The 23393-nt window shown below is 37.9% G+C and overlaps 1 protein-coding gene across 1 annotated transcript in view; it reads right to left on the bottom strand.

Annotated features, from left to right (window-relative positions):
• The window catches only part of KCNK2 (potassium two pore domain channel subfamily K member 2), a 112694-nt gene extending 90090 nt beyond the window's left edge, over positions 1-22604 (bottom strand). Inside the window, exons 1-2 of the mRNA XM_026102351.2 lie at positions 22310-22604; positions 16155-16348 (exon numbers count right to left, since the gene is read on the bottom strand). Coding sequence (XP_025958136.1) covers positions 16155-16188 — 34 coding nt within the window. The 5' untranslated portion in view covers positions 16189-16348; positions 22310-22604. The remainder of the gene's footprint in view (positions 1-16154; positions 16349-22309) is intronic.
• Between the last annotated feature and the right edge of the window lie 789 nt (positions 22605-23393).

Genomic DNA, 23393 nt, shown 5'->3' with positions numbered 1-23393 from the left:
CCCCAAAGCAAGATCAGTGATATCTGAATCATTCCTGACACTGTTTGGCTAAGCTACTCTCAATGATCTCCAGTGAATAACCTTCCCATCCAGTCCAGTCTTGTCTTGAGCCTGTTCCACCTTGAACCTTGGAGACATGAGGATGTACATGCTGAGTGCTTCTAGCCACCCAGTTATAATGGCAGTGAGAATAATGGTCCCAAGTCTATATTCAGTTCTTTCTATCATACAGGAAAAAAACTGCCAACTTCAGATGACGGATAGAAAGCTTCCTCAGTTGTGCATACATGTGTAACAACATCTGATCTTTGTTCTACTTTTTCTTTAATATACTTTTACAACAGTTGCCTTTTGCTTATAATTTTTTTCTTTGCTGTCTATATCTTCATTCAGTTCTACTTTCTTTCAATGTACGTTTTTCTTTTTATCTTTTAAGTGCTTTTGGCCTTTTGGCTTATACATTCTCCCAGTGAGATGAAGTACCATACATACTTCCAGCCTCTGTCTCCTTCAATAATAAGCAGAATTCTATATTTTCAAGACTGTTCTTTGTAATTACATTGAGTTTGTATACAGCTATTACGGAACTGACTTTGCCACTGCATGATTTGGGCTTTATTGTTTGTATTCAAATTGGTTTAAGATTTCTTATTGACCTGTGTATCAATATTCAATTTATAAGCAACAACAATTCCATTCATCTTCAAGGGGTCATTTCAGTCATCTGAAATAGCTCTCTATCTGAGCAATTTCCACTGAACAATCTTTACCGTGCAGAACACTTATACTTCGTTTCCTTTTAGGTACAACTTTCCACAAATAGTGTTGTTTCTTGCCAAAATAGTAGCTCTGCCCAAAGGCCAGACATTGTTTAGTTCCTCATTTTTTTCCTTGAAGTGTAAACTTTCACATTACTTCGTGCAAATTCATTCCATATGACATGAACTGTTGACGTTTTTTACTTTGTTCCTACATTTTTTTTTCATTAAGACTTGTCAGCCCAGACTACTGTGCCATCACCTTTTTTCTTCCAAAGCTTGCACGCTGGTCCAAGAATGTTCTGCAGCCTGGCAAACTACAACTGCTTTTTCTAAACTTAAATCAGAATCTTCTATGATGTTTCTTCCTCAGTTTTGGTCTCCAAACACCCCTGCAATCTGATTTCAAAATAGGGATTCCATAAAAAATGAAATAATCATGAGTTTATTACAAATATTAAATAAATTTCTCTTTTGGTATTTCACATGGAATTAATATCTCAGAATTTCATTCTTTCAAAGACTGTTATCTGTCTTGAGTTTTTTTAGTGCACACTGGTAACTGGATTGCTTTTCTTTAATTGTAGGTTATTAAACAATATCCACTGCTGCTTGCCTGAGATTACTGGGAAAAAAAGTAGCTAGCTTTTGCTCACCTTTCTTTTTAGAAACTTTTCCTTTTGAAGAGACAAATTCTCATTTAATCCTGCTACCTAATGCATTTCTAGAGAATTCTAGCTGCAGTAGCCGTAGTGCTTAGCTGTTCTTTCATGTTCTTCATTCCTCACTTTTTCTTTTACTTTTCTGACACTGGATGCACGTTTCTTTTTTCTGTCTCTTCTTCAGGTAGTGCTCTTGAAAGTAATTAATGCAAATGCCCAAGTTGGGTCTTGTAACTGTGATGAGTCTTTCTAATAACAACAGGTAAACTAACAGCAATATAACAGGCATAGATAACACAGGAGCAAGCTGGTGAGGGAGGGAAACTAACCCTTGTCTTCCTCTGTCTCTTTCTGTCAAGCTGTTCTGGTTCAAAACAAAATATTACAGGGAATATTACATTACTGCCTAAGACTACCCAGCGTCTGGTTATACTTAAAATCTTGCTGCAACTTGAGCCTAATAAGCTTTGTGAATCTCAGAAGAGTGAGATTCTTACAAACACTAGGTCTCCTATAAGTGACTTGGGAGTTAGCTCCTTCAGAAACAAATCCAAAGTGTATAACAACTGAGCAGAAAGCCACCAAACATCACACGTGCAGGGTACTGATTCTTTCAGACCTACCAGCAAAAATCACTATTTATGTGGGCCAGTGTGTTCTGGTTCCTGATCCTGAGGTTATTATCATATGACAACAAAGAAGTGCCACATCCTGGACCACTTCTAGTCTATTTTAACCAATTTTATTAGGTGTCCTGTTAAATCTGTCATCTTGTTCATATTGATTATTTTTTGCTAACATCAACAATGTCTATGAGGTGAGGTATGGCCAGCACATGTTACCAGAACACTGCATGCTATCCCACAGGCCCTGGTGAAACATCAGGGGGAACAGTGCACTTCATTCTCATCACTGGTGCTCCACAAAAATTAACCCAAAGTGGAGCACAGAGGAGTTTCTAGGTGCATTGTGTCAGAAGAAACTGGAAGAGCTTGACTCTCTTATTCTGGCAAAATGAAGGCTGAGAAGAGTTCAGACTGCTGTGAATGGATATACCAAAGAGACGTTTTTGAGCTATTGGACCATGTTGGCACAAAATCAAAACCATGCCATAAATAAACTTAGGCTGGAAATCAGAAAAAGCATGAGAAGTGCCAGGTCTTGGAACAATCTCCCAATAGGGAGGATGAGAACAAAAGCCTAACATTGTAAAATAGAGGCTGGTCAATTTACAAAAAATTTACAATCTGACATGCTGCCTGCAAAAACAGGAGATTGGTCTCAGACCTCAACAGAGAGCTGGCCGCCCTTCCTGCCCTGCAAGCCACATTCTGCAATCTTCACAGAGCCACGCAGACCATACGCTTTGGAGGGCTGTGGGGAGAGTGGACAGCTCAGCAAGTCCCCAGACCTTTTACTGCTCCCTCATGGATTTGGGCTGGATGGCCTCTGAATCCCAGGCAAAGTCATGCCCATTGGTTCCCGTCCCCCAGCAGCCTCCACACCAGCATAGCCCACTGTTATGTAAGTGCTGTAACCCCAGAATGGGAGCTAATTTGGCATGCAACTCAAGAAACCCAAATTCTTCATCCCAAACCCTCTCAGTCATAGATCCTGAGATGTAATATTCTTGTGCCCCACAGCTCTCAAATATCAGACTGTTCCTTTTCCAGAATAAGGAGAAGAAAAATCTTCTGGAGGAAGAATTTCTTTTAGAATCAGACTTTTTTAAAAGGATTTTTCTCTTATTTCCTGTATTTTTAACAATAGTAATACTGAGAAACACAGTGATAACACATCACCAGAGCAAAAAATTGTACTAACTCGAGAATATTTAAGATTTCAAAGGCAATGATGGTGTCCTGAATTGTATATTCTACCAAAGCCAAAACATTCACACCAAGTAAGTGTCAAAGTTGAGGATATGTGCCATTTATTAATAGAAGATGAAGTTATTGCTGAGTTAAGAGATAGCCTCAAGTTACTAGTGTAATTAAAAATTGTCATTAAATATTAAGATGAATGAAAAAGTTAAAATTGTGGGCTGTCAAAGTGCCAAGTAAATAATTTAAAGACAGATTTAAAAAGCACTGGCAACACCCTTTTTCTGCTTCTTACCTTTCTTCCTATTACCAACCCTTTTTTACCCTTTCTAATATAATCCCCATGCTCTTTTCTCTGTTTTTTGCATAGGTTAGCAAGGTTATTCTCCCCTACCATATACTTTTGTTCATAGCAGATGCTTGGAAATTGCAGAAGAGGCTGTGGTTGTTCCCATGTGAAAAAGAAATGTCATAGTGAAAAAGAGAACAACCCTTTCTGGGGCTAGAACTGCGGTCACAGGGAACAAAATATGTGTTTGTGGATAGATATAGGAAAATCAAGCAGAAGAGTAGGCACGGGGTGGTTGTGGGGTTTTGGTTATTTACCTGTTTTCAGTATTTTTCAGTTTTGTCTGGTGTTCAGAATTATTCTTCTTACTTTGGGTAAATAAAAACCTTTCTTGCTCTGTTTAAGGGGTGTTAGAGGGTGACATGACTTCTTGGCCACTGAGGATGATCTGAGGAGCCAGGTAATTCCTGGAGCTTAAACTGAGTGGGCAGCATGTGCCTTGACAATATAGGTAGTCAGGGGCTGGATCTCCCTATGTGTGCTAATGTCCTCTTCCACATACTGAAAGAATGAAGACTTTTTAAAACTTGTGTGTGTGTTTTTGTGCGTGTGCTTGACGAACCAAGGAAAAGACAATCACACACAGCAAAACAGAAGCTAGACTGTAGGTCAGGACCCTTACCTGGTATATGAAGACTCACGAGCCTGTCATTAATCTACCTGATTGGGAGCCCTGGCTAGCCTAGCAGTACCAAGTAGGCTAGCTGCACTACTGTGTCCATGGTGGAGCCTGAATGAAGGATCCCATGGGAAGTTTCAATTAGACCAGTGCTTTCCTGTGAGAGAAGTTTTATTCTTGAAAAATTGGCTTCTGTCATACCTCAAACAAAACACTTCATTAGCTCCAATTCATGGCAGCACAGTACAGCAACACAGCCTTGTCCCTACTGTGCCAGATGTGCGTTCCTGCTGTCTAATTCTGTCTGCCACCAATCTGGATGAAGGCATTAGTCCTCCATGAGTCTCCTACATCCCCATTACTACATGCTAACTTTGCAGTGATGCAAATAGACACCGATAGCTAGAATACAGGGTATAATTACATCCATGCACAAAAGCTGTGCATGTCTAAGGCAATATGCAGTGTTGAGTAAACTTTGCAAAAGCAAACTGCACACATGAGTTCCCACCCTAATAATTTTCTCATAGATTATGGAAAACAGGTCTGACACACATTTTAGGGTTAGTTTAAAATGAAAATTGTACAGTGCCCAGTGGATCAGTGAGTACATTTGGGAGAAGCCAGCACAGAGGTTCCTAAACAAACCCCTACCTAGTTGGAGAATTTAGAAAGGATGGTTGAGAATTCAGTAGAGATCACAGTAGACTTCCACCCCTTCTTACTTTTGAAGGCTGCCAGCCTCTGCCAGGATAGACCCTTTGCATAATGGCTGACAGTTTTCTGTCTAGAGATTTGTCATACAGGCTGGCTTACTGCATATTCTCAAATTAAATAGCTGGAGGCATCCACAGTTCAGTCATCACAGTCCTGTTACAGTCCTGTCTCTCCATAGCTTTAAACAAATTTGTGCTTTCCAAAGAAGATGCTTTGCACCCACAGAGTTAAAACCAGGATTTCTGCAGTGGAAAAGCAGTGTTTCTTGTAGTTTACTAGAAATCCCAAACAGTTTTGCACAGCCTGCTGATGTGCTTCCTGCATATAGTTACACTTCTCTTTCCTGTCATTACATCTCTGTCGAAAGACATTTTGTACTCCCGATCCACCAGTTTTCAATTTGATCTTTTAAACAACCCTACTCCATGGCTTTACATTTATGTAAGTGTTAAGCATGTTTGTATTGTGAAGAAGTTGTTCACTTTGCATAAGCGTTCAATTCTCCATGGAAGCAGTAGCCTCTGTAACTCATCTCACAGAAGACTTCTATACCGAATTACATTCCTGATGTGTGCGTTCTTTTTACCATACTATAGCAGTCTAGGTTAGATCTTCATGGTGGTGTTTTCTTCTGCTGGATATTTATCACAGTTGAACAGAAATGCATACAGAAACCTGAGGCAGATTCTTGAATGTAAGTACCCCAGCCTCCTTACAGTCTGTATGAAGATTAATGGAATGAAGCATACAAATGGCCAGAAGAATGTACATTTTTGCGAGGTCAGTAACACATGGTTTCTTCTCTCTGATGAAGATTTTAGTTACGATAAAACAGTTTTTTGCCCTTATATTCATCAAGGACAGGCTTTTCAGATGTGATTTTTAATAGATGTGTTTTAAGAACACCAGAAGTATACCATTCCTACCAAATCCTTGCTCTGAGGCTTTCATGGAATTAATCTTTTCACCCTTAGTAGAAAGGCACAGGCTATATTTCCGCTTCTTTCGGATGTCTTAATATTAGGTTGCTTTTATGTAGAATGAGAGAGAACCAAGGCCCTCACAGCAACTCCAAGTAGCTAAAGGAAAGATTCCCAGAACATTTGTTATACAGGAGAATAGCAACACAGCTCATGTGCAGTGCCTAGGCAACGATGAAGAAAAACCCTCTAGTTAAATATCTGCAGTGAAATGTTGGTTTCACTGAGTTTCAGTATTGATTTCAATGGAATTTTACCCTTAATTTTCTAAAATTACTTTTGTTGCATACACTTTGCAAGAATTATGCCCAACCTTGACATGAACAAGTGCTGTTACCTTCTACTATGGTTCAGTAGCTTTTGCTGAACAAGCCAAGAGCTGGCCATTGCTCAGTAAAACACAGAACCAACATAACGCCATTGCTGTCACATTAGATGGTAATTGCCACAGTCTCAAAACAGACTCAATCCCAAGCAGCACATACAAAGAACAAGAGGAGCCATAGAGTGCAGCATTTTCTGAGTGTCTTGCCTCTATGATTGCTGACAACATGAGGGGAGACTCAGGGTAGCTCAGGAGACGGATGGCGCAAAGCAGTTCATATTCTGAAATACTGACTACAGCAGGGCTGAGCTACCTCAAAAGAGCTCTTCAGTGAGGCTCTTCTCTGCCATTTTCTTATGACTGCTCTATTCACACAAAATTGCGTTCCAAAGGTCATCAAACCCAAATGACTTATCCATTGGAGGGTTTCACTTTCAGTCTCCTACAGCTTTTTTTTTTTTTGAAAGGACTTTCCAAATCAAAAGCAAAAATGATACATATCACTTTTCAAGAGGTTTTTTTTCTGCATATATAGCAAAAAAAGTAATAGGGGCTATGCAAGCTTTCCACAGTGCACTTCAGCCCCAGACTGGATTATTTCTACATCTGTGATGTTTCTGCTTTTCTTGATCAATGGTTTTCAAAGTTCCTCGTTGAAGAATAATTACAATGAGAGTTGAAAGTAATCAGTATCTCATATGAAACACCAAAATATTCTAGAAAAGGCCTCAAGAAACAAAAGACGGAAACCACTTCCTCCATGAATTTGTAGTGGATACAGTTTCAATATTTGATTTGGTTCTTGGCAAGCAATAGCTGACGTTATACTAGAAGTAACACACCTTTAGAATAAGTATATAATACAAGTTCATTGTGATTTTCAAAATGCTGCACTCAGCCGCAGAGTTTGACCTCTGTCTGCCTGGACTTCTCTGGGCACAAATGCTTATTTGCTTGGGAGATCAGACTACACACGTAAGACTCAGCTGGTAACATGTGCGTGCTGCAGATCTGCCTTTCTGGTCTGCCTCCCTTTCTACAGGACAGTTGTAGAGCAGTAGTTTGGGAAGTGCTGGTCTTGTAACAGTCAAATACAATCTGTTTTTCTAGTGTGTAACCAGGCATTCAAGGCTCTGCTTTCTCCATGTGATAGGAATGGTGAGATTGAAGACAGATCCCTTCCAGTATATGCACGGTTCAGCATGTACTGCCATAACAGCCACCATGGCCCATTAACTTACACTGTGAGAGGACTCCAAAAAGTTGAAGTTGAAAAGATGAAGATTCGGCTCTCAGAGATACTGAGGCTGCACAGCCTCAGGTCAGGCAGTCATAGGTAGGGATGTGATCTGGACTCCTGTTCTCTATGTATAGCCTCTGCATCCCTCCCGCCACTTCTGGTGTTGTGGTAACATCTCAGAGGTTATCCTCATCAACCAAGGAGTGGGGTCAGAACAAGACTTTGAGAGGATCCTGGAGCAACCTCTCAGACTCCTCTGGTTGTAAAATTACAGGTCTGAGAAAGCAGAGCATGGTGTCAGCACTGTCTTTAGCATTCTACTAATTTTCCTGTGTGTACAAAAGTGCACACAATGCACTAAGTTGTTTTGTAAGCAAACGTAAAGCAAATGGTAAGTGGCAAAATTGAAGGAGCTATTTGGGGGAATAATGGCAATATTACCAAGAAAAAATGGTTATGTAGGCACGATTTCCCACTGAGTTCTTGTTTCCTACACGTTTTTGTGAAGAGTGGGAAGAAATAAAAGAGTTATTAGATGCAACAGAGAAAGTCCAAACAAATGCCCCTACCTCAATCAGACGAGAACCCTGCACACATCTGAAGGCAAGTCAAAGAGAATTTTGCCTTATTCATCAGTGCTACTGTTCCAGGCGCCCTTAATGACAATGTTCTTTATTTTATAAATTATACTACAACCCATAAGTTGTTTTTCTCTGATCATATACTGTGGTTTCTTTTTAAATTTAAGCTATGTGGTTTTACCAGTTTGCAAAAGATTTGACCTTTCACTTGCCCCTCTCAGTTATCCGCCACCACATTTTTGGACGATGACACATTTCTGGTTTGGAATATGATGAAAGCAAAATAACAAATTAGTGGGCATTTCTCAGTGGCATAAAGGATAATAAAGCTGGAGGTTCTGTGACTACTGTGCAACTTGATGAGTTTTCAAATGAACAGTTCAGTAACCACCACTCCATCGTTCAAGTGACTGTCTGTTAAGAAAGATCTTTTTTTTATTAACAGACTCTCAGGTTATAATACGATAAAGCCTACACTACCTCAAATATTGGAGGGAGAGAAGGAATCAAAAACATTTTCTCCCTAAAAAACCTATGTATAACATTTTTAGCAGGAATTTATGAAACCAAAATAATTTCTTTTCAGCTTTGGTGCAAGACTTAGTCCATGTAAAGTACAGAAACGAGCAACATATTTTGGCTTGGAACATAGGGCTGGCAGTGTTTCTTCTATATGTCAATCAATTCTAAGTGGATTGCTATGCCTGTAGGGAATCCTACAGATTTCATTTATGGAGACTCATATGCTTATCAGGCAGCAGGCAAAAGTGAGGTTATAAGCTCCAGTAAGTTGCTTTCTAGCTATTACTTTCTAGCTGATCTATATGCATCCAATATATTGTTCCATTACAATTTTGCAAACTGCTAATTAATTTTGTGGAAAAAATGTTATTCTTCTCTTGGCTTCTCCTCACACCGCATGTTTGTCATCAACGGCAAAGAAGTGTTATAGTCAGTCTTAACTGATCCTGAAATAAATATAGTAGTTTCCTAATTAAGTTTATGTATTTTGAATCAGTTAATTTCACCAAGCTTTTAAATAAGTGAATACTCTAACTTGTGAAGAGTCAAAGACTAAAAAAAAAAAAAAAAAATTTCAGCCCAGATCCGTATTAGAAATAATCAGGATATATTTTAGAATTTTTAATTGCTACATGTGCACATTCAAAATTAGAAAGAAGTGACAGCTTTTTTGTAATGTGTAGCCAGCAACAGACATTTTTCTGCTAACAGGAGTCAGGTTAGTATTTAAATAACTCATATGGGATATATTGGTCTTCCCAAAAATCCATAGAAGTAAGAAGACACTCCAGGTGATGTTAGTAGCTTTCAGTTTGACTCAGAAATCAAACTTGAAGTTTTCAATGACTGTCACTCCAGGGCCATATATTTCATTTTTAGGAATCACAATTCCTTTGGCTATTAATTCCAGGAACAAAAATCCTTCAGTAAGGAAAACAATCCTTCATTCTTCGTAATAGTTAATTTTTAACACATTTCTTTTTTTTTCATTCAGAGGAAAAGTGCTGTTCATGGATTTATAAATTTATTAAATTGTCTGTTAAAATCAAAATAGTTCCTTAAAAATACCCCTATCTTTACTCAAAACAGGTAAAGTGAATACCCCCATCTCACACACAGGCACCTCTTCCCCTTTTCTCCTTCCTGCGCAGGAGTATTATCAGCACTGTGGTCTCATGCTCTTACAAACACCAGCAGAGACAACACATTTCTAGAAGGCAGCTTCCTGTCTGCTGGAAGCAGACTTTCAAGCTAGACTTTTGTTGTTGTTGTTATTATTGTTTGCTTGTTTTTGTTTGTTTGTTTGTAAATCCATTTCACGTGCCAGAATCAAAGTTGTAGCTCCAAAGTTAAAACTGAAAAGCTGCCTCCGAGCTCCACTATCTGGTCCCTGTCCACAAGCACAGTTATCTGCTATGACAGGACTATTCATCCAGGAAAAGAGCTAAGGTCAACAGTCTTAGTCATAACTTAAGAAAAAAAAGGCAGAGCTACTCTATCTAGCCTGATATTTACTATCCACCCCAGAATAGGGGAGAAAACACCTTCATTTTAATTTAGGTGCTAGTTAAAACATTTTAGATGTTATGGGACAGAGAGATGAAGCTCCCTCTTTATAATAACACCCTGGTTCTCTTTCTATCGATTTCTAACTAGAATTTTGCAAAATTTGATGCTTCAAGCTCACTGGTTGGCATTTTAATGCTTTTGCTGTCTCATGTGGGTTAGCACATCCCAAGTTTTGTTTTTAATTTCATTTTTTTTGGAAATAAAAGTAGTAATTAGAATAGGCTTCTGCTTAAAAAGTTATGGATTGCCAAAGGAATTCTGCTTTTATGCCTAAGAACAGAATGTTTTTATAAATCTGTGAATGCATATTCTTGCAGAACACATGTAAAGTGTATTTTAGAGAGTGATTTTTTCGTCTTCCTAAAAGTCTTTAATAAGAGACTGCATGAGCTCTTTTTGAAAAAATAAAATAAAAAATACTGATTACTTAATCAGTTAAATGTCCCTACAATGCAATGGATTTATTTCAAGAATTAAAAGACATTCTTCCTTTTGGAGGGCTGATTTTACCAAAGCTTTATAAAGAAAAAACTGGCTGTTAACTCTGTTCTGTAAATACAGGACTTATTTGCATTTCAGCAAAAGGATTAAAGTAACAATCTAGTACCCAATCTGTCAGAGTTTTCTCTCTTTTATCTTACTGAAGTGCAGTTCCATTAGGTAAGTAAGGAAAGCTTTGATGCATACAGGGATGGAAAGTTACAGAGCTGTGTTAAACTTAATTTGATCTAGTTGGATAGAGGCGACAGTTAAAAAAATGCTCTGCAGAAAGCTCTATCACCAGGTACCCTCTGTTGGAGAGTTGTGCCTCTCTTGCCTGGAGCACTACTTGGTTCCTCTCCCTCCCTCCCCAGTCCATGCAGGCTGATTACTATATGGTCTTTTCTTTCCTTCAGCACTGCAGAGCTTCATCACTGCCAGCTCTCAGCCACTGGTCTTGTGACTAAAACCCCTTGCTGCAGCAGCATAACCCTGCACTGTTGCATAGTGGCATTTCACCTATCAGTTACAGAAATTACAGTGAACTTGAGCTACCTGCTTTATCTACTAAGTGCCTTTTCATAGAATAAATATTGACCAAAGAAAGCTGACTTCCATCTCTTTCCAAAACGCTAACAGGAGCTGAACAATGAAGACAGCCTGATGCTCTGCAACTTCTGCCGCTGATTTTGGAGACTGCTGCTGTGAGAGTGCTTCAGGAGGCCAAAACTCAAGGTCAGAGCTATTTTTATTCAGTTCTTATTCAGAAAAATCACAGTGGATTCTTTTGTCCAAACATTTGGGATTGTTTGTATTGACAGGAACCAGAACCTGCCGAGACCTTGTGGATTCCATGTAAGTTGACTGGGAGTGGACAGTCCCAAATATCTGCATCCCCAGAGCAGTCCAGGATCAGGAAAGCCGAAAATAAAACCAAGCTGAACCAAGCCCTGTTTGTAGCTGACCCTACAAACCAGATACCAAAATTTTCATATGGCTGAGAAGACAAGAGACTGATCAGAGATTAAACAAGAGTAGGAGCTCTGGGAGGAGAGCACAGGAGGGAAAGGAGAGTGGCTTTCTAGGGCCTCCCTCTTGTTTCAGGGAAGGATTGGGATGAGTGCACAGCTGGGCTTCAAGGCTACCAGCGCTGTCCGCCCACCCTCCAACACACCCTCACTTCTGCTTTTGTGATACCTTCAAGGAACAGGGGCCACACATATCTCAAGGACCACAGAATGGACACAGAGGCATAGACTCTTACTCATAGCTGCAGTGGTAAGGTTGATTTGTAGAATGAAGTACATTGCTGAATTTGGTTTTCTCTAATCTATTTGTAGGTCTTTGCCTTTGAATATTAGCACCTGGGGGCCTTGACTAGCTGAAAAGTCCTTTTATTTCGGATACTTCTGAAGTATGTATCAAGAAACAATGGGGACTTTGCAGTCTAGCTAGATAAACAAGAAAAAAGGCAAGAGAAAACAAGTGTTGCCATCATGATCCCACTTTATACATAGAGTACTGAGCAACAGAAATAAAATGACTTGCACAGCTGGAGATCAGTGTCCACCTGCAAAGATGCATTTCCAGCTACTCTATCCATCACTATAATATACTGAGTTTTATTTTAGTGAAAGTGTGCAGAGAGACCTGATGGGAAAAGAATTTTTAGATCTTGGCCTAAACTCATGGGGATGCAAAAGAGGAGGAAGAAAAAAAAATGCAAATGTGTGCTAGACTCTTGTGGAATCCTGGGCTGCGGTCTATTTGCTGAATTACTTCTTGCTGTTAACCTGCATCTTTATATGAAACATGGCATGAATAAAATCATCCTTCTCCCAGCCCACTCTGGCCTTCTGTAAGAAAGGTATGTTCTCTTTGAGTAACTCAAAACTCAGGCATGGGAAATTCTACGCATTTACGATAATGTTAGTATTGTTTCAAAACACTAAATTGCTAGTAAGTGGTCAAGACTACATTAAATCATGTATTTTTTCCTCTCTGTTAGTCAAAAATAAAGAAGGATGTAATAAACAATACAGTGGAAGGATGCCAAAAAAAGGTATTTGTCTTCATGCTATTTTGTGGTTTACCACATCATACTGAAGATTCAGCGTTACACCATGTTGAATGTTATATGAATTTGCCTGCCAGCATAGACCGGTTTCCCTCTCTTCTGGAGAGGAAGTAGGAAGTAAATCTTCTCTTTTCAATACAAAATAATTAAGAGGGGAAGTGGTTATATGTATGAGGAAATTAAGCTACTATCTATTTCATTTATGGCAACCAATTGCATTAAAATATGAGAAGAATATGAAAAGTCTCTTTTACCTCAATATGATGCCTCTCTACTTCTCCCACATGCTTAGTCAGTACTGTTTATCTTTTAGACATTATACTTTACAGTTATTAAGAATTAATTTCCAACTATTTTTTTGCTCACTCTTCTTCAATCCCTGTCTCATCCTCTTCTCCCAGTTTTCAGCTTACCTCTGTTCTGCACTTGGTACACTTCCAATTTTAAAATCTTGACCATGGTAGAATTCTCACCAAAGGCCAGAAGAAACACAAAGCATGCATACTAAGCATACATAAATTTAAATAGTCTCTGCAGACGAAGTCCTTACAGCTGCAGGGGACTGACAAATGCCTGGATATATTTATTGATGCAGCTCCTTAGCTAATCTGAAGCACTTTAGAAAGTTTGAAGAACGGTGGCATAATGGAACAAACGCTACAAGAATATAACATCTTCCATTTGGCAGGAGCATGATCTAGGCAGTACCAAAAATATTTGAAAAGCAGACAGTTGGTCAAACAACTGGTGCTAGCTCTGGGACAGCCTTCTCCTTTTTTTACTTCAATTTCAAACATAATACCTATTTCCAAGGCATTCAGAAAATAGCAGAAATATGTTACTTTCTCTTTTCTATTCTCTTAACAGACTCACCTCAGCCTCTCCAACATCCTCAGAAAATGAAGTTGAGGTACTGTTTGTGGTATTAGGCTGTCATGATTTTCCATTATTTCTGCTATTAACCTCACCTCTCTCATTTTAGATTATGCCTTTCCTGGCAACACCTGTCTTGCAAACATAGAAACAGGATTGACAACCCTAAAGACATATTAGAAGTCTATTAGAGGCATCTTCAAAGTAGATCATGTCTGATCTGGTTGGCTCATAAGTATTAGAATTTATTTTTCATGTGACAAGGCTTTGGGCAACAGCCTATGGCTAATATTCACTTCCACATTCCTCTTACATGTGGTGCACCAATTGTCCTCTAAGATGTACTCTAATATATCCATCAGATTTAATGCTACAGATACAGAAAGGACTGTATCCTGTTAATCCAAGTCCATGTGTGAAATTTCTATTTCAGAGAGGACTGAAGCAGCTACTTCCTTCTTTTGAAAAGTTCTTTTTTTTAAATACTAAAGTTGGTGAGATTTCACCCAAAAGACAGCAAATATCTTATCTGAAGTTATACATTTTACAAAATGTAGATTGTACAATATAGCGTGATGGCTCTGTTCCATTATCATTCATTACTACGTTGAAAATTACCGACATTGTACATTTTTCTCTTTATTGTTCTATCATTTCAAATTATGACTGTACTGCAGGTTACTCAGTATAGTAAATATTCTCAGAACATTACAGCCTGACACCCTACTCACAGTGAGTGATACCTTCCTTCCCAGGTCATCCTGAGACTTTACTTCAATTCTAGTCAGGTAATTACATTCTGCCTGCCTAAGGTGTCCTTCTAACTTTACAAATGTATTCTTCACTTGTCACGGGCAGTTTGTAGTGTTGCTGCAGACTATGGAACAGCTGCCACACTTCCTGTGCATTTGGGTGCTACAGCAGTCTTGGTACTTCTGTATAACTCACTTCAGTTGCTTTCCAAACTCTTCAGGACCATGGGATAAAAGTTGATAAAAATAGGTGGTTTTTTGTTTGTTTCCAATATTTAAAATTGAATGTTTGAGTTTGTTAGTTTCCTAAAGATTCAAAACTACTTCAGCTGTACAGCTAACAGTTGACAGATTATCTAAAGCCTCCGATGTTGTTTCAGAAAGCATTGTTAAAATAATACTACAGGAGAGTATGTATTCACTGATATTCTGAGAGGGAAAAGAAGAAAAGAAAGTAAAACAAGGAGAAATCACTGTAGGCTGGACTTTTTAATCAGTAATTCCAGTCTGAACATTTACATTGATATTAAATGTCTTAAAACAGTAAAAGGAATACGTGATAAAGGATTCAATTAATTCAAGAAAATGTGGTACTTCAGTAAAAAGTGTTAAATATCTTGGATGGTATAATTTGAGCATAATTTAGCATTCAGAATGAAGATAAATTTTAGCATAAATTCAGATATGTTAAACAGTAAACAGTGACTGAGAGGAGAGATGTAACTCTCTAAACAACAGAATTGCATTAAAGAATAGAGTTCCATTATATGGCACTGAAAGTTCTATTGTGAAGGTGATAAGTAGTTTATCCCCAATCCAGTGAAATTACTCAAGATTCTGTTTAGCTTTACGGTCATTGAGGACTACGGACAACCAAGCAGCAGCAGAAAATTTCCTTGCTCAGAAACAAAAACCACTCATACATCTTATTGGAGAGAAGCACAGATTTTCTAAAGTTTTGCACAAAAAGACACAAAACAGAACAACAGCAACAACAAAAGCCTGGAAAAGAAAAAAAGAAATATTCTACACCCAGAATAGCTGATTTTGTGGTGGTTGGAAGACTCATTTCTGATTCAGAAATCTAGGGTCCAAGTCCCTAGCCTGAATCAAGCAGAACAGGTCTCTGAAAGCAGATTTTCTTGTCTCATGTGGTCTAAGCACTAGAGTAGTGTTTTTTTCTTTCTCAAATTTTGGCTATGATTTTCCTTCAGGGCCTGAGAAAACTTTGCATACCTGTTGATAATTCCCCAAAGAAAAACACAAGCATCTCTAATATTTGACTATAGTAGGACTATTTATAGTAATGTCTTTAAGTGAAGTCATGTGTTAAGTGGTTTGCTGGATAAAGATCAGATTGCTCAACAGTTTCCCAAACCCCAGGCTCCAAATTAACCATCACATTGTTGTATGTAAATAAATATGCACAGTATTTCAGTGGTATCTGTGATCAGATCAAAGTTAAGGACATCTTCAGCTTCCCAACTAAGCGTTCTCAGTAATAACATACTCGATAACTGATGAATTTTGTGTAAATTATGTCATCCAGATATAGCAAATCTTAGATACATACACATGCTTTGTGTTTAAATAGACCTTAATATGAGGTAAACATTTCAAAAGAAAGGTGATTAACTGAATTAAGACATTTATATTTAAAATTGATATGTATGTCATTGAGGCATTTTCTCTCAGTTCATTATTAATCAACTAATGTAATTTTACACTCTAGCCCACCATCTCAAGCCATGAAAACTGATTACAAATTATAAAGTTCAACTAAACTAAGTTAAATTTTGAATATTTGTCTGTAATAGTGGTACTTACAGTAGAAATTATGTCTTGCTTGTGGGTTCCTCATTTGGTGATGTAATATTCAGAAGTCACCATGCTTTTGTTCTTAGATGAAGCATTTCCTGTATGGCTCTCTCTAAGTAGTCTTCTGAAGAAGTCATTTCGTCATAACAGATGGTCTTCCGAAATGCATGTATGTTCTGTTTCTCTATTTCCTGTCCAAAATACTCAACGTACACATAAAAATAAACCAGTGAGTTACTAGTTATGAAACACGGCATTTCGATCATGCTTTACATCTTCAAAGCACTCTACAAATGATAGTTGACTGAACAGGTTAAAAAACACTTAAAAACCTGAACCAAAATTACCATGAGTCCTTTAAAAGATTGGATAATTGTATCTGAAATGTTCCAGAAGGCTTTAAAAGACCACAGCTTCTTTACTATGAATGAACAGATCAAAATCAGTGTTCCCATTAATTCTTCCTTTCTTAAGCATCATTCACATGAAACATGCATATGCAGCATGCAGTCTAGTTGCTGCTGAACGATTCCGTTATACTTTAGAGTCAGATGTGCCTCAAAGCATATCATGCGCTCTATTCTTTTAACAAAGAAGACTTACATTGCTACAATTTATTTTTTAATTTATGAGATTCCTAAGTAGCAGTCACAAACCAAGCTTTTAAGCATCTTTTCTCAACTCTGTCAATAGTCATTGATTAGGGGAGCTAGAGAGTATCATGGTCTTTACAGTGTTCGATTTTATTTTCTGTAACCTTTTTAAAAATTAATTCTTGATATCTCCCCTACCCGTTCTTCTTCCTCATGGGTCTTGATACTATGATTATTTCAATTATAAATGTTTAAAAAGAACCCCGAGGTATTCCCTAGCTTCAGTTGCACACAGATGCCAAGTTCAGAGGTCAGTGATCTGAGGCATACTCTGCTTTTATTTTTCTTAAATTCCTCTGAAAAATATATATAGGTCATACAGTTATTCCATATTCTGGGAAGCCATATCACATAGGAATCTTACACTACACAGTTGTTGATGTTCATCTACAGTTTAAACAGCAAGTTGTTTCAATGTTAGACTACGCTGGATCTGCAGAAACTGGTCTGTTTGTCATAATACTTGTGAAAATGCAATTGTCATAATAGTCACCTAACAAAATGCAGCCACATAATACTACTTTAAGTAATGTAGTGATGCAACAGTCATATAATCTTATTCTGTAATTTCTGACATATAATATTAAATATTTGAATATATGGGCTTTTTTAGGATAATGAATGTAATTATATCCATTAAACATTGTGCAGTAATCCACTTGTAAATATAGACATCTATCTGGCATAACAAAGGAATGTTATGTTCAGTAAAGGAACACCTGGCTTGACCCTTGGGACTCTGACTTGTAGCCACACATTTCTGCACACTTGATTTCTGATTCACTGCTTATAATTCTGTATCTTTTATGGCCAACAGATGAACTCCTTTATACAAAGAGAAAGCCATCTGAAAGCACTTCGTCTGAAGGATGTGTTGCAGAGAACTCAATCCCACTCTTATTCAATTGAAAGGAAACGTTTTTCATTTCACAGGTTGGTAAGCTGGACCCAGTATCTGGAAACAGATCCATATGTGACAGCATTAAAGCAATTACAGTTTGTTTTTTAAGATCTTCATAAAACCTCTTATTACGGAGATGTGCCTTATCTGAGTCACTATGGTAGATACTTCCATAGTTTCACATAACGAGCTCTCACAACTTTCCATCAGGAGCTCTAAAATATTTAATATTTTGCTTAAAGCCCTGATGTCTAAAGTCAGGGAAATATTTTAGAACCCCAGGCTTTTTTCTTTGATTTCTTGACCTTTTGGTTGCAGTGAAGAGCTGGAAATGTGAATTGTAACTGACAAAGATGAAATAAAACAAGACCCTGATGGTATTTCTGATTAACTGTAAGACTTTATACTTACCAGGGATCTGACAGCTAAGCTTTTGAACAGCTAAGTTGAAGATGTAGATATACTTACATTTTATAGGAAAATCTGTCTTGTAGCAAGACTATTGCTATAACTACTTGTTATTTGCTAATATGTCATTAGTATAAGGAGCTCTGTAAATCAGAGACACTTAGAGACATTAAAGTCATGAAAGTTTTTTATTTCTGTGTATTTAAAGTACAGGATCCCAACTTCCCTGAAAGCAAGTGCCATTTTACGTAACAGTTCTCACACAATGCTGCTATGCTCTCACTTAGTTTGAAGTGATACAGATCTTTTGATCCAGCTTTCTTTCTCTCTGTGAAAAATAAACATTTAAAAGCTGCCACTAAGGAAGCAACAAGAATCTATCCCACAGAAAACCAAGCATCGGGAATTTTAAGTCAGAAATAAGGAAGAAGTTATTGGAACCATAAGCATCGCAGATGGTCAAAACAAGCCTGACACCGTGATCTGAAACATAAATTATCAGGAGAGATTTTCCATATACCATGTGTTTCTGTTCTAATTCTGTTTTGATTGCTTGGCTTCTTTTTTTTTTTTTCCAAGTGAAAACATTTTCCTGGTGTGCATGTCTAGGTAAACACTTTCAGATGATGAGTTCTCTTTATTTAGGCCATTTTTTGATCATTTGGTTATTACACAATCACACAAATTGCCTGTTCTCATTTCTGTAAACTGTATAATTTTTCACTTTCTGTGAGCAATTGCCACAACTCTCTATGCAAATCTAGTGCGCCTGCACCTGAGTACTGACAAATTAGGAATGTATTAAATGAATTCACTTAATACAAATCCACTGCAGATAGTGAAGCTCTTCCAGTGTAAATCCAGGATGGGGAAAGATTCAGGCTCTGCGATTCAGAGACTAATGAACAAGTTTTCTTGAAATTCCTAGATGAATGGGAATTCTGCTTGGGTTAGCCACTGAGAAACAGGACACATCAAATTGTTTTCTTTGACAAAACAAAGAATATCTCACTTGTAGTCCAAGACATCCATAACTGTTATATCATGTCTCTCTCAATCTGCAATCTTTAGTCACTTAAATTTTCTAGAAACTGAAAAAATATTACAGCTAGTAGATATTTTATTAATTTCTATTTTGTCCTCACTGTTTATTTCTCTCCTTTCTTTCCTTACCCTCTTATCTCCAACCCTGTCCCCAGAAATGTTTTTGAGCACCTCTTCAGACTCTGCTTTAGAATACATTTATATCAGCTGGTCCAGAAGGTCTTCATATCACACAGGACCATTTTTCATTTAAAAATAATAATAACTAGTTCCATAAGTTTATCTGGCTTTATGAGATGGTTTGGGTATATTTTTTGCTTGATTCCATGTTTAGACCACTTATCCGTGTTTTTTTCCTGCGTGTTTGCAATTTGCAATTGTGAATGTATTCTCCAAAGGTCTGAATTATTCATTTGAATACAGTTTAACAGCACTCTTCAACCCTCAAAATGTCACTTTCCATCAAAAAACTCATCAATCAATTCCAAGTTTCTCTTTTTGATTGAATTTTAAATTATGAAAATACAGTTAATTCTGAATGGTTTACCACAAACACATCTCTCTTATATGCATTGCCTGATACATTAGAAATCTGTGCATCCAAGCATAGTAGCAATATATGCCTGATCTTGGAATAGACCCCTGAAGCATTTTCCCTAACAGCAGCTGTCAGCCTGCCATCAGAGAAAGTTTTTATTGCACTATACTAGCTGGTAGAAGACAGCATAAGAAAACATCCAAAGTTTCAAATGCCTTTTTGGTGCTCTACCCTCAAACATAAACCCGTTGACAGTTTATAACAAATAAAACAAATTACTCAAATTGCCCTTCTCTGAGGAAGGTAATAATTTCCTGTTTACAAAGCTCAACAGAGTTCAGATCTTTGTCTCACACCTAAGCCATGGCAAACTACCAAAACACAGGAGCAGAAAACACATGCTTGCCCCTTCTCACATCACAAGACAATTAACACCAGCGAGTTACTATAGATGCCGGGCTGAACACATCCACCTACTTCCGCAGCTGGAGTAATATGCCTCAATTCCCAGCACCTGAGAACGTGGCCCGTGTCCAAACGTGGCCCAAGTTCAAACCTCCTGCAGGGACAAAGTTCCCTCGAGGTCAGCTGTGGCTGCCTGGCTCTGGCCCCGCGCTTCCGGCGTGGCTCAGCGCCCGGGCGCAGAGACAACGCCGCGGGCAGCCGGGGCGCACTCGAGCCTCCCGGCGCAGCAACCATTGCTCTCCCTGAAGCGTGGGCACCGGGGCTCTCATCAGAGCAGCAACACCAGGAGCCTGCCTAGAAAGTGCTCCTCAGCTTCAGCAGCTATTGAAATCTGCCTGCTTCATCCCGTCAACACTGCTAATCCACTTCAGAGAAAAAACAAATCTGTCCTCAGCTAAGATGCAGCAGCTTCTTAAAGCATCTCAGTTGCACCTGACGGTGTGCCCGTTTTCTGCTTTAACATGAAATCCAACAGGCAGGTTTCGGGCAGTGCTGGAGTTGATATTACCGAAACTGTCTGACTTTGTACTGAAACAGATTGAGGAGTGCTCGCACACTGACTTACAGTGAATCAGCTTTTAAAAAGCTGTTGCTTATTACCTCTTAACTTCTAGTTATCAGTTCTCCTTTTAGACACAATGCCTGACAATAGTGCTATAGACTGTAAACATGCTAACCCATGAAGTGCAGATGCAAATTTAGCATGTTAGTAAGCAAACCCTTACTGAGCTTGGGTAAATAAACCAAGTACTCTTTGACTGAATCTGAGAATATTTAAACCTCAATGCTTTCCTTATTTAAAGACATCAACTCCCTTGCCTTGCGAAGATGTAAATTTCTTAAAAGTGTCATGTTTTGTATATCTAAACCAGCTATGACATTTGTAGTGATAAAGAAAAAGTGAAAGAGTGGTATCATTTTGTCATCAGAAAAATAATCAAAATAAGTATTTTCTAAAAAAAAAAAAAAATCTTCATAACAGACTACTTCCATTCCTTTTGAAACCAATGGCAAAACAGCATTTGGAAAAGTTTCCCATACAAAACTTACTAAGAGTTAGAAATATAAACTCTTTTTCTAACCAAAAAGAAAATTGTCTCTAAAAGACATAAAAATTTCACCTAACCAGTATTCTGTATTCTTTACGGTTTCCCTAATGTCTTTATTCAATCTCACATCATTTGATTAAGATAAGACTGATTCCAACCCATTCTAGAGATGCAGATACTAAGACTGCCAGAACTGGAAGAAATAGGAATAATACTCCTCCTGCTCTGTACTTCAGTTCCTAAGTTACATATCAATTACAGAAAATTCATGCAATGCCTAGAAAAGGCTTATCTACTGATACTGTTGGAAGGCAAAAGTTTGCATGCACATACCTTGAACAGCATCACAGGCATAACCATGCTAATTTAAGTTAATAGCACCAGTGACTCCAGATACAATGAACTGTTTATGATGATGACTTTGTTTTCATCTAAGAAATGGAGAAAAACAGCTCCACAGCAAATGAGTTGTGTATTTTAGATGGAAAATATATTTTAAAGGCACAGATATGTATGTACATGCATTAGCACAAGAACATTTTTACACAGTAGGAATATCATACTACATGGACACACAACCACAGGTTCAGTGAAAGTAAAAGGTATAGAACTCAAAACTGAAGAGAAAATACTTTTCATTCAGGGTGACAAGACTGTACAAGATCCAAAGGGTTTTTAGATATCTGTGTGAATATTTTTATTTATAAGAATATCCAGAATTAGGTACTTGTTACATAAGTTACATAAAGAGAAATGAAATAATTTGTATCAGTTCTTAAACAAATTTCCCCATATTAGTATTGAAGATGAGAAATCATATAAAAAGTGTGAAAAGTCCACAGGATTAAGGATGAGTGTAAAGAAACATCAGAAGAATACAATGACAAAGTCAGAAAGGCTAGGAAGCAAAATGAGTTTTAAAAATAAAGATCATAAAAGCAACAAGAAAAGGTTCTATTAACACTTCAGAATTAAGTGAAAAACAAAGGAAGTATAAGTTCATTACTTCACAAGGCAAAGAGAACAAATAAGAGGTGACTCAGAAGAGGCTGAAGTATAAGGTAATAAGATAGCTTAGCACAGTTTTAGTTTTAAGGCAGTCTTACCTTGCTAAGGTGGTGTTCCCCCCAGGGAAAGCATGCCCCATGTCTTCGTGGAAAATCTACACAACCGTGAGGTAACTATATTGGCAGTCACAAAGTTCATGTTAAAATAGCATTTATGCTGTGGCTACAAAAAGGTCTGGGAAGGAAAACTGAACTGTTACAACCATTTTACAGGGAACAACGTGGCATACAGATGTATTTGGATTCTAGGGGAAAGGATAGGAAAAGGACAACAACTTGTATTTCTAAGAAAAGCGCTCTCGTCTTGAATGATATTGCATCAGTCTTAGAAATGGCCTCTCAGCCAACAGCTACGGGAAGGAATGACTGTTCGTGAAAGCAGCTGCCAATTTGGAGGAAAGAATGGAGCGTGAAAAGAGAGAAAATTGGGACACCATTGACTCCAGTCCGTCCTGTCTTAGTCAGGCATAGCAGCTTTCAGCTGTGTACTGTATTTAATCTTTTTTTAAATAAGATCATCCTACTCCAAAGAACATAAAAACAGCCTTTCCTTAAGCAGCCGTTCTTTTCATACACACTTGCAAACTGCCAACTTCAATACAGCCAGTGCAGCCAAGGGTGGATTTTAAGAGCTGGATTCTGTTCCTCTCGAATCAACAGGATCAGCTTCATGCTGTCTGCTGCGAGAGCTGCAGTAACTCACTATGGTCAATAGGTCTGTACAGACAGGATTCATTTGAAGACTGTGAGACTGTGTCACTGGAGACAGCATCACTCAATATCCCTAGCATGAAAATTAGGTGAGTTATTTACAGTCACTTTTCAGAAAAGAGCTAGAACTTCTTTCGATTATACACGAACACACCAGAGTTTTAGAAAATACAAGTGCTTTTATATGCTTGAGGCAGATGGATAGCTCATGTGTCTTAGAAAAACACAGAACTGCATTTTTGAAAAACAATATCCCATAAGTTAATATTTAAATATTTATAAATCAAATACGTGACACCAGACACTCAAAAATCTTGTACCTGTTATTCACATTAGATTAAGCTGTTTTGCTTGATGATGCGAATGTGACATTAGGAAATGATAATGAGCCTTTCTGATGAGTCTGACTGCC

The sequence above is a fragment of the Dromaius novaehollandiae genome, chromosome 3, assembly GCF_036370855.1.
Source record: "Dromaius novaehollandiae isolate bDroNov1 chromosome 3, bDroNov1.hap1, whole genome shotgun sequence".
NCBI classification, from domain to species: Eukaryota; Metazoa; Chordata; class Aves; order Casuariiformes; family Dromaiidae; genus Dromaius; species Dromaius novaehollandiae.
This window is presented reverse-complemented; position numbering and strand designations above follow the sequence as displayed.